The following is a 10,619-nucleotide window of genomic DNA, read 5'->3' as shown; positions in this document are numbered from 1 at the left end:
TGCTGCTGCTGCTGCTGCTGCTGCTGCTGCTGCTGCTGCTGCTGCTGCTGCTGCTGCTGCTGCTGATGGGTGGTGGTGGTGGAGCTGCTGCTGCTGCGGATGGTGATGGGTGGTGGTGGCGCTGCTGCTGCTGCTTATGATGAGGATGGCTGCTGCTGCTGCTGCTGCTGCTGTTGATGGGCGTTTGATGCTGCTGCTGCTGCTGCTGCTGCTGGGCGTTTGATGCTGCTGCTGCTGCTGCTGCTGCGATGGGTGTTTGATGCTGGGGCTGCGGCTTCAATGCTGCAGCCTGCCCTGCTGCTGCTGCTGCACACTTTGCTGCTGCTGCAAGCGCTGCTGCTGTCGCTGCAGCTGCGGATGCCACTCAGCTGCTGCTGCCTCAACCGCTGCTGCTGCTGCTGCTGCTGCTGCTGCTGCTGCAGGAGTGCGAGAGACTGGCCGTGCAAATCCGCGATGGCTATTTGCCTTTGCCTGCGGGGACTTCTTTAAAAGCTGTGACGGAAACAGCAGAAGACCTCGCGCTGCAGATCGCCGAAATCCAGCAGCAGCAGCAGCAGCAGCAGCAGCAGCAGCAGCAGCAGCAGCAGCAGCGCGCGCCAGGCAGCCAGTGCGAAGCCAAAAGCCTCATCCCCACAACTACTTCTTCCTTCGACGCCCCACAGTTTGGGGCTGCATGCAAAGTCACTCGAGTTGCTGTGGGGCCCCCCCAGGGGCCCCCCGGGGGCCCCGGGGGCCCCGGGGGCCCCGGGGGCCCCCGGGGGCCCCCAGACCTGGGAGGGTTTACCCCCAAGAGGCGCAGGATTGACCTCAGGCAGCAGCAGCAGCAGCAGCAGCAGCAGCAGCAGCAGCAGCAGCAGAAGGAGGCCGGCGCGGAAGCAGCTGACAGCAGCAAGGGGACGCAGGAGCGTCCTGCTGCTGCTGCGTCAGTTGCTGCTGCTGCTGCTGCTGCACCAAATGCTGCAGTAGCAGCAGCAGGTGAGGAGGCTGCAAAAGAAGACAGCAGCAGCAGCAGCAGCAGCAGCAGCGGTGACAGCAACACCCGCAGCAGCAGCAACAGCAGCAACGACAGCTCTCAGGCTGAAGCTAAATGTGTGCCGATGCAGCCTCGCTGTCTGTCCCAGGCTTCAACAGTCAGTCCCTAGGGTTTAGGGTTTAGGGTTTAGGGTTTAGGGTTTAGGGTTTCGCAAGCATGGCAGGTGGACGCTTCCACCGCCAGCAAACCCTAAACCCTAAACCCTAAACCCTTGGGCCCTGAACTGAACTTTGCGCCGGCTGTGGCGCTTAAGGGTTTACAAGGGTTTGGGGTTTGGGAAGCTTTTCATTGAGACACGGAGGAGAGCTGCGGCTAGGGTTTAGGGTTTAGGGTTTAGGGTTTAGGGTTTAGGGTTTACGAGCAGCGCATTAGGAAGGAGGGGGCCACTTCCAATCCGCTGGCACGGGTCCATTGTCGAAAATGATTTCTCTGAAAGAACAGCAAGCCCACAAACCCTAAACCCTAAACCCTAAACCCCCAATTAGCGACTAGGCCTTTTGCTGCGTCTAGGGTTTGCTGTTGGGGCCTGGAGACTCTCTCTAGGGTTTACTGCGCCCCAGCAAAACCCTAAACCCCAAGGCCGGGGGCGCGCTGCCCCAGCTCCTACCCAGGGTTTAGGGTTTAGGGTTTAGGGTTTAGGGTTTAGGGTTTACTGCGCTGCAGCAAAACCCTAGTCTCCCCGAAAGCCGCGTCCAGAGCGGAAGCACCCTGCCGCAGCTCCCACCCAGGGTCTAGCGTCTGCAGCTTAGGGTTTAGGGTTTAGGGTTTAGGGTTTAGGGTTTAGGGTTTAGGGTTTGCCTGTGGCAAGTCCACGTGTCCCGTATGGCCTGGGGGGTCCCTATGGAGGCCCCCCGAGGGTCTCCAGCAGGCCCGAAAAAGTGGTTTTGGGGGGCCCCCGTGGTTCGGGCTTTAATGCCTGCATAAGTGGTTCCATTGAGGCTAAACCCTAAAAAGTGGTTTAGGGTTTGCGGCTCCCGTGACACCACCGCCGCCGTCAGGTGGTGCTCTAAACCCTCTATCAAACCCTCCAACAAACCCTCGTCGCCGTCGCCCCACTCAACCACCACCTGCTCACACGCCCCAAGACAAACCCTAAACCCTAAACCCTAAACCCTAAACCCTAGCTCCACAGGCCCCAAACCCCCTGGGGGCAGCAGCCTCGAACCCCCAGCAAACCCCCTCTGTGGGGCCTCTGGGGAGCCCCACAGGGGCCCTTCCACAGGGGCCCTGGGGGCCCCCTCTGCTGCCGCTGTTCGCTGGTGCTGCTTGCTGCTGCTGCTGCTGCTGCTGCTGCTGCTGCTGCTGCTGCTGCTGCTGCTGCTGCTGCTAACCTGTAGTGGCCCGAAAACCTCCTGAAGTGCCACTTGCCGGGCAGCAGCGTCGAAGGCGAGGGTTTGCAGCGGCAGCGAAACGGCAGTGGGGGCGTAGAGCCCGAACTGCGGGGGCACTGAGTGCTGCTGCTGCTGCTGCTGCTGCTGCTGCTGCTGCTGCTGCTGCTGTTGCTGCTGTTGCTGCTGCTGCAGCGGGTAGCCGCCGAACAGCAGGCGGGCGCCCTTCAGCGCCAGCAGCGCCTGCGAAACAATCCGCAAAACCCTAAACCCTAAACCCTAGACACCAAGCCCAAAACACGGAACCCCAAACCCTAAACTCGCGCTGCGCCACCCCAAACCCTAAACCCTAAACCCTAGAAGGCCACAAAGCCTGGCGCTTAATTTTGAAGCCCCCACGACGCCTCAAAGCCCGCTGCGAAGCCCTAAACCCCAAACCCTAAACCCTAAACCCTAAACCCTCGGCAGACCTGCACGTGGCGGTGCATTTGCTGGTTGTTTAGAGACAACAAGGGACAAATTGTGAGGGTTTGGAGAGAGCGGCGAGCAGCAGCAGCAGCAAGAAGCTGCAGCAGCCCCGCAGCAACCCAGTTGCGGTGCACAAGCAGCAGCGACTGCGCCGAGCACTTTTGCCCTGAATCCAAACCCAAACCCTAAACCCTAAACCCTAAACCCTAAACCCTAAGCCCTAAACCCTCAGCCCTGGGCGCTAGGCGCCTGTGCGCGAGCCCGCGACTGCCTGTCGCTGCTGAGACTGCGTGAGCGCTGGGCCAAAACCCCAAACCCCAAACCCTAAACCCTAAACCCTAAACCCTAAATTAGGGTTTGGCGCCGGCGGACCGGAGAGCGCGTAGGCGTCCTCGTCGGCCTGCCAGGCCACGTAGGCGAGGGTTTGCTGCTCGCTAGGGTTTATGTCTTTTCCCAAAACCTTAAAATTAAAACCCCCGTCTTCTATTCGCACGCGGCCCTGCAGCAGCAGCGAGAGTTCCCGCGCCACCGAGCTGCTGCCTGCAGCAGCAACACACGCACCACTCTTGCTGCTGCTGCTGCTGCTGCTGCTGCTGCTGCTGCTGCTGTGCTGCGGTGGCAGCCGTGGGAAAGGAAAGGGGAGCGAAGATGCAGGGGTGCACAGTGCGGAGGCAGCAGCAGCAGCAATACCTGCAAACGCAGCAGGAACAGCAGCAGCAGCAGCAGCAGCAGCAGCTGCATCACAGCAGCAGGATCACCAGCAACCAGAACAGCAGCAACTGCAGCCCTGGGAGCAGCAGCAGCAAGAGCAGCAGCGGAAGCAGCAGTAATAGCAGCAGCAGGAGCAGCAGCAACAAGAATAGCACAAGCAGCAGCAGCAGCAGCAGCAGCAGCAGCAGCAGCAGCAGCAGCAGCAGCAGCAGCAGCAGCAGCAGCTACCTGTGAACTGGAGAAGCCGGATGGGGCTTCGCCGCAAAAGCTCCGACATCACAGGCCCCCTCGCGCTGATTAAGTCCGCGTCTTCCAACGGCATGCCGCAGTAGTGCAAAAACCTTAGCAGCAGCAGCAGCAGCAGCAGCAGCAGCAGCAGCAGCAGGGTCTGTTAGTTAGATGGCTAGTTAGTTAGTTCGCTAGCCAGTTAGCTAGCTAGCTAGTTGATCAGCTGGCCAGCCAGCCAGCCAGCCAGCCAGCTAGCTAGCTAGCTAATATCTATTTAGTTAGTTAGTTAGCTAGCTAGCTATTAAGTTAGCTAGTTAGTTATCTAGCTAGCTGGCTAGCTAGTTAGTAAATTAGTTAGTTAGCTAGCTAGCTAACTAACCAGCTAGCTAGCGAGCTAGCTAGCTGGCTAATTAGTCAGCTAGCTAGCTGGCTAGCTAGCTAGCTAGCTAGCTAGCTGGGCCGTGTGGGCCCACCGGATGAATTGCTCCAAAGGCAGTCCCTGTCTGGACTCGGCCTTCACCACGGGTTTGTTTCCAGCAAACAGAGCGCCCATCAGCTGAACAGCAGCAGCAGCAGCAGCAGTTGCAGCAGCAGCAGCAGTTGCAGCAGCAGCAGCAGTTGCAGCAGCAGCAGCATTTGCAGCAGCAGCAGCGAGCCAAATAATGCAGCGGCAGTGACGAACTGCAGCCAGCAGCAGCAGCAGCAGGTATTACGGCAGCTGCAGCAAAAGCAGCAGGATCAAGTCAGCCAGTGCAACAGCAGCTGCAGATTGCGGCCAGCTGCAGCAGAAGCAAGCCTAACAATGCAGCAGCAGCAAGCTGGACCGAGCAGCAGCAGCAGCAGCAGCAGCAGTAGCAGCAGCAGCAGCAGCAGCAGGTGGGCAGCTGCCTCACCTGCATGACAGGAATCTCCAGCGGGAAATTGAAAGGAGAAATTATGGCCACAGGCCCGTAAGGCCATCTGCAGCAGCAGAGTTAGCAGCAGCAGCAGCAGCAGAGCATCAGCAGCAGCAGCAAGCTGTATTTAGCAGCAACAGCAGCAGCATGACAGGCTCTAGTGCGGCCTGGCGGCACTTTAATAACTCCAACAATAAGCAACATCAGCAACAGCAGCAGCAGCAGCAGTAGCAAAACAGCAGCAGCAGCGGCAACAGCAACAACAATCATCAGCAGCAGCAGCAGCAGCAGCAGCAGCAGCAGCAGCAGCAGCAGCAGCAGCAGCAGCAGCAGCAGCAGCACCTGTAGGACTGTGACTGCTGCCCCTCACGGTCTCCAGCGACGAAGTGTCCCTTCAAGGCGAACCTGACATTGTCTCCGCTGAAGTTTTCAAAGAAGGACCGCAGCACCTTCACCTCCCCCTCAGCCTGCAGCAGCAGCAGCAGCAGCAGCAGCAGCAGCAGCAGCAGCAGCAGCAGCGGCAGCAGCGCAGGAGTAGCGTCCATACTAAGGCCCTAACCGTCACCATCCTCCCCCTCAACAGCTCCCAGCAGCAGCAGCAGCGCGGGCAGCAGCAGGTGCAGCAGCAGGTGCAGCAGCAGCAGGTGGAGCAGCAGCAGCCGCAGCAGCAGCCGCAGCAGCAGCAGGGCAGCAGCAACAGGTGCAGCAGCAGCAGAGGCAGCAGTAGCAGGGGCAGCAGCAGCAGCAGCAGCAGCAGCTGACTTGTTGCTGGGACTTGGGCATTGTGAGCTGGATGCACTTGGTGAAGAAGCTGAAGACTTGCTGCTGCTGCAGTGCAGCAGCAGCAGCAGCACAGACGCGGCCGTACAGCAAATAGCGGCTGGGACTTTTCAAAGGATTGTGGAGGCCATGTTTGGGGCACTTCGCGAGAGACTGCACAAAAGGAGACAATTCCTCCACCTGCAGCAGCAGCAGCAGCAGCAGCAGCAAAAGGTGCAGCAGCAACAGCAACAACAAGAGCAGCAGCAACAAGAGCAGCAGCAGTAACAGCGGCAAGAGCAACAGCAGCAGCAACAGCAGCAGCAGCAGTAGAGTCAGCAGCAGCAGCAGCCGCAGTCCCAGCACAAGCAACAGCAGTAGCACACGCAGCAGCAGCAGCAGAACCAACACAAAAGCAGCAGCAGCAGCAGCAGCAGCAGCAGCAGCAGCAGCAGCAGCAGCAGCAGCACCTGGGTGTCTGGCGCCGTGGCAATGACGTGGCCCTTCAAGGGGCTGACTACTTCGTAAGCAGCAGCAGCAGAAGTCCAGAGGCCCCCCACGAGGTTTTGGATCTTGTGGGGGGGCCCCCCTGCAGCAAGAGAGTCAATGTCGAGGTCCGTGAACTCCGAAACAATGCTGCTGCTGCTGCTGCTGCTGCTGCTGCTGCTGCTGCTGCTGCTGGCGGGGGGGCCGGCGGAGCTGCTGATGCAGCGGAAGCTGCGGGGGAAGGAGAGGGAGGGAGCAGCAGCAGCAGCAGCAGCAGCAGCAGTGTGGGCGAGACTCAAGGGGGAAAGGCGCAGCGAGCCAGCTGCAGCAGCAGCAGCAGCAGCAGCAGCAGCTGTTGCTGCTGCTGACGCTGCTGTTGCTCGTGCTTGAGAGGTGTTTAAAGCAAAAGGAGCAGCAGGAGCTGCAGCAGCAGCAGCAGTTGCTGCTGCTGCTGCTGAAGTGAGGCCGCGCCTCACGGCAGTGCTCCGGTGTGACAGCTGTATGAGCCACATCTCGCCAAACCCTAAACCCTAAACCCTAAACCCTAAACCCTGATCCGTGAACTGTACACCTTAAACCCTAATTCAAAACCCTCAAAAATTCAGTTTCAAATCACAGAAGAAAGCAGCAAACAACTGAGGTTTCGTCGCAGCTGCCTGCTGCCAGCTCGAGTGACCCGGGGGCCTCGGCTCGGGCGGCTAGGGTTTAGGGTTTAGGGTTTAGGGTTTAGGGTTTGGGGACTTTAGCTCTGAAAGTCTTCGGTGTTCTGCCAACCTTTCTGCATTTATTTAAATTTAGGATTTAGGATTTAGGGTTTAGGGTTTGGGGTTTGGGAATTCGGGGGTTTAGGGTTTTGTAAGCTCCCCTCGAGCTGGTAAACTCACTCGACGTGTCTTTGCTGCTGCTGCTCACCAGGCAGCAGCAGCAGAAGCAGCAGCAGCAGACACAGTGAAGCAGCAGCAGCTGCAGCAGCAAATATGCTTCCACCGACTACCTTCTGCGTCTGCTGTGGGGCAGCCTTGCTGCGCTTGCCCCAAAGGCACTCAGCAGCAGCAGCAGCAGCAGCAGCAGCAGCAGCAACAGCAGCAGCAGCTGCTGCTCCTGGACCATTAAATAGACCTGCCACTGCTTCATTTTTGCTGCCCAGAACAGCAGGTGCTGCTGCGGGTCGCCCTCTAGCAGCAGCGACTGCAGCACTACGAGCAGCAGCAGCAGCAGCAGCAGCAGCAGCACCGGGAACAGCAGCAGCAAGGCCTTGGAATTATGCTGCTAGTGGACGGTTTGCTGCAGAGAAAATCCGCGGGCTGCTGGCAACAAGCAGCAACGCGGGCAGCAGCAGCAGCAGCAGCAGCAGCAGCAGCAGCAGCAGGGGTGAACGCAGCAGTAGAAGCAATAGGCACTACAGCAGCAGCAGCAGCAGCAACAACAACAGCAACAGCAGCAGCAACAGCAGCAAAATGATGCCGGCCAGCGGAACAATGCCTTCGCCGTGGCTGCTGCTTGCTGTCGAGATGCTGCCGCCTGCTGCTGCAGCAGTCCTTGCTGCTGCTGCAGGGCTTCAACCCCCGCAGCATTCTGCTGCTGCTGCTGCTGTTTCTGCTGCCAACACTTCTGCTGCTGCCGCTGCTGCTGCTGTTGACGCATCTCTAGCAAAGGGGGCTCACGGCAAGGCCGACGCAGAGTGGCTTGCACTGCTGCAGCAGCAGCAGCAGCAGCAGCAGCAACAGCACAACCAGCAGCAGCAAGAGCAGCAGCAGCTGGAGCAGCAAGAGCCGCGGGGAGTCTACAGTCAAAGCGGCCGAATATATGATGCGGTGGTACAGCGCTACCTGCAGCAGCAGCAGCAGCAGCAGCAGCAGCAGCAGCAAATACCGTGGATGCAGCAGCAGCAGCAACAACAGACTGTAAAGCAGCAGCAGCAGCAACAGAAACAGGAGCCTTCAGGCGCCGCAGCTTCCTCTGGGGATGTTCCATGGGTTCGTGTCTCATGTGCTTTTGCAGCATGCTGCTGCTGCTGCTGCTGCTGCTGCTGCTGCTGCTGCTGCTGCTGCTGCTGCTGCTGCTGCTGCTGCTGCTTGCTGCTGCTGCTGCTGCTGCTGCTGCTGCTGCTGCTGCTGCTGCTGCTGCTGCTGCTGCTGCTGCTGCACATGGTGTTACTGACTGCTGCAGCTGCTGCTGCTGCTGCACAAGGTGTTGCTGACTGCTGCTGCTGCTGCTGCTTCTGCACGTTACTGACTGCTGCTCTTGCTGCTGCTGCTGCGGCGTTGGGCATAACTGACCGTTGCTGCGTCCCTTTGCTTCTGCTGCTGCTGCTGCTGCTGCTGTGTGGCTGCAGCAAGTGGCGTTGCAGCTGCTGCTGCTGTCAGCCTACACTCGAGGCTTTTTTTACCCGCAGCTGCGTCTGCCATTGTTCAGTTTGCTGCTGCTGCTGCTACTGCTGCTGCTGCAGCTGCAGCAGCTGCGGCTTGTTGACAAACTCACTGACCCAAACGAATACAACGCAGCAGCAGCAGCAGCAGCAGCAGAAAGAGCACCGGGCAGCAGCAGCAGCAGCAGCAGCGAGCAAGAGATAACAGCAGCAGGATGCAGCAGCATCACTGCAGCAGCAGCTGCTGCTGCTGCAGCCGAGCGCGCGAACAACCTGCTGCGCTTCCGTTCCAATTTTGCTGCGTCCCCTAGCGACTTGCTGCTGTGGCCGCAGGACAGCAGCAGCAGCAGCAGCAGCAGCAGCAGCAGCAGGTTGCTGCAGCTGCTCAGAGCGCTGCTGATGCCTTCGCTGCTGCCAGCAGATGGCTTGGCTGCTGCTGCTCTCAAGTTTGCCTGCCTTGCTGCTGCATGCGTTTTCGTAGAGCTGCAGCACGGGGCTCTTGCTGCTGCAGCACTTACAGCAGCAGCAGCAGCAGCCAGCACATCAGTGTCGCTGCTTGTGCAGCAGCAGCAGCAGCAGCAGCAAGAACTACTGGGGACGAACGGGCCTCTGATGGCGCTTGCGGTTGCTGCTGCCACTGCAAAAGAAAAACCACCAGCAGCAGCAGCAGCAGCAGCAGCAGCAGCAGCAGCAGCAAGAAGGACCCCTGCGCTGCTGCCGCACGTTCCCCTTGCTGCTGCGCTGCTGCTAGCCCCACCTGCTGCTGAGCTGGCAGCAAAGCTGCAGCGGCTGCTGCACCTTCTAAGCGCAGCAGAAACAGATACGCCTCTGCAGCGGCAACCGCAGCAGCAGCAGCAGCAGCAGCAGCAGCAACAGCAGCGGTTACGGCACTTGCTGCTGGCTGAGGCAGCTGCTGCTGCTGCTGCAGGGGCAAAACAGCAGCACCGAACAGCAGACGCGAAGCAGCTGCATGCGCTTTCACTGCAGCAGCAAGTAGGTCTCAAACCCCGTTGCTGCTGCTGCTGCTGCCGCTTTTGCTGCTGTTCTTGCTAGTGCAGCTCTTGCTGCTGCTGCTGCTGGAGCTGCTGTTCTTGTTGCTGCAGCAGCTGCTGCTGCGCTCGCACTACCGCCACCAGAGGCAACGGCAGCAGTGGCTGCTCCTGCTGCTGCTGCTGCAGCAGCTTTTGCCGTTGCTGCCAGGGCAGTTCACAGTCGAGCTGCTGCTGCTGCTGCTGCTGCTGCTGCTGCTGCTGCAGGAGAGAGCTGACATGTTAGCTGCGGAGGAAAAGGGCCACGGCGAGTGGGGAGCAGTAGGAGACGCCTCTGTGCTGCTGCTGGCAGCAGCAGCAGCAGCAGCACGACTCAGCCCGTTGTCTACAGCAGCAGCAGCAGGTGCAGCAGCAGCAGCAGCAGCAGCAGCGAACTACAGCAGCTAGGCGCAGCCGCGCGCCGCAGCAGCAGCACGCACTAGAAGGCACCTGTATAAATACTAAGTTAAAATAAAATGCTGCAGCAGCTGCAGCAGCGGAAGCTGCAGCAGCTGCAGCAGCGGAAGCTGCAGCAGCTGCAGCAGCGGAAGCTGCAGCAGCTGCAGCAGCGGAAGCTGCAGCAGCTGCAGCAGCTGCTGCTGTCGGCGCTGCAGCAACAGCGGCAGCACAGCAGCACTTGCTCGGACAGCAGCAGCTCACTTCGTTAATAAGGAAACTTGAGCAGCTTCGCTGCAGCACCGCAGCAGCAGCAGGCTGCTGGACTCGCCGCCGCTGCTGCTGCTGCTGCTGCTGCTGCTGCTGCTGCTGCTGCAGCTACTACATGGCTTTGCTGCACTTGAACTGCAGACTCACTAAAAATTGACGCTAAAGCAGAGCAGCAGCAGCAAATCTCTCAAGGCTGCCCCAGCCATCCAGCAGCAGCGGGCCTTCAGCAGCAGCAGCTGGGAGACACAGCAGGCTTTGCTGCAGCTGCCGCTGCTCCGCAGCAGACAGCAAGCCCCCCCAGTCTGCTGCTGCTTCTGCTGCTGCTGCTGCTGCTGCTGCTGAAGCCCTTGAAGCCGCGTCGGCGTGGCTGACGCTGCTGCTGTTGCTGCTGGTGCTGTTGCCCGTGCCGCTGCAGCAGCAGCTGCTGCTGTTGCTGCTGCTGCTGCTGCTGCTGTTGCTGCTGCTGCTGCTGCTGTTGTTGTTGCGTGCTCTTCTGCGGAAAGGGAGGCGGTGGTTCTCAAAGGCGTTGCCAACTGAACGCCCAACCACTACGCAGCACTTGACCTTTCTGCTGCTGCTGCTGCTGCTGCTGCTGCTGCTGCTGCTGCTACTGCTGCTGCTACTGCTGCTGCTGCTGCTGCTGCTGCT

General features: G+C 59.8%; 5 protein-coding genes across 5 annotated transcripts in view; 3 read left to right on the top strand and 2 right to left on the bottom strand.

Annotated features, from left to right (window-relative positions):
* Nucleotides 1–99: 99 nt before the first annotated feature.
* On the top strand, nucleotides 100–1,142 carry ENH_00038010 (TPR domain-containing protein, putative; the record flags this gene model as incomplete). The annotated part of the gene is made up of 2 exons (XM_013580563.1): nucleotides 100–102; nucleotides 423–1,142. The coding sequence occupies 2 exons, from the start codon at nucleotides 100–102 to the stop codon at nucleotides 1,140–1,142; spliced, it is 723 nt and encodes a 240-aa protein (XP_013436017.1).
* Nucleotides 1,143–1,401: 259 nt separating this feature from the next.
* ENH_00038000 (aldehyde dehydrogenase, putative) lies at nucleotides 1,402–3,862 on the bottom strand (the record flags this gene model as incomplete). Its single annotated transcript, XM_013580562.1, has 5 exons — nucleotides 1,402–1,462; nucleotides 2,153–2,604; nucleotides 2,832–2,995; nucleotides 3,202–3,519; nucleotides 3,769–3,862. 5 exons carry the CDS (start codon nucleotides 3,860–3,862, stop codon nucleotides 1,402–1,404), a joined length of 1,089 nt encoding a protein of 362 aa, XP_013436016.1.
* Nucleotides 3,863–4,704: 842 nt separating this feature from the next.
* ENH_00037990 (hypothetical protein) lies at nucleotides 4,705–6,299 on the top strand (the record flags this gene model as incomplete). Its single annotated transcript, XM_013580561.1, has 4 exons — nucleotides 4,705–4,718; nucleotides 5,044–5,387; nucleotides 5,499–6,037; nucleotides 6,135–6,299. The coding sequence occupies 4 exons, from the start codon at nucleotides 4,705–4,707 to the stop codon at nucleotides 6,297–6,299; spliced, it is 1,062 nt and encodes a 353-aa protein (XP_013436015.1).
* Nucleotides 6,300–8,676: 2,377 nt separating this feature from the next.
* Nucleotides 8,677–9,713, top strand: ENH_00037980 (hypothetical protein, conserved; the record flags this gene model as incomplete). The annotated part of the gene is made up of 2 exons (XM_013580560.1): nucleotides 8,677–9,270; nucleotides 9,534–9,713. 2 exons carry the CDS (start codon nucleotides 8,677–8,679, stop codon nucleotides 9,711–9,713), a joined length of 774 nt encoding a protein of 257 aa, XP_013436014.1.
* A 417-nt stretch (nucleotides 9,714–10,130) lies between these two features.
* ENH_00037970 (hypothetical protein, conserved) overlaps nucleotides 10,131–10,619 on the bottom strand; it is a gene marked incomplete at both ends in the record, with an annotated part of 1,956 nt that continues 1,467 nt past the window's right edge. Inside the window, one exon of the mRNA XM_013580559.1 lies at nucleotides 10,131–10,619. This exon is cut by the window's right edge and continues 489 nt beyond it. Within this exon, the coding sequence (XP_013436013.1) occupies nucleotides 10,131–10,619 (489 nt within the window).

This window comes from Eimeria necatrix, genomic scaffold (assembly GCF_000499385.1).
Source record: "Eimeria necatrix Houghton genomic scaffold, Enh_scaff279, whole genome shotgun sequence".
In the NCBI taxonomy this organism is placed as follows: Eukaryota; Apicomplexa; class Conoidasida; order Eucoccidiorida; family Eimeriidae; genus Eimeria; species Eimeria necatrix.
The sequence above is the reverse complement of the archived record's forward strand: the minus strand, read 5'-3'. Positions and strand labels throughout refer to the sequence as shown.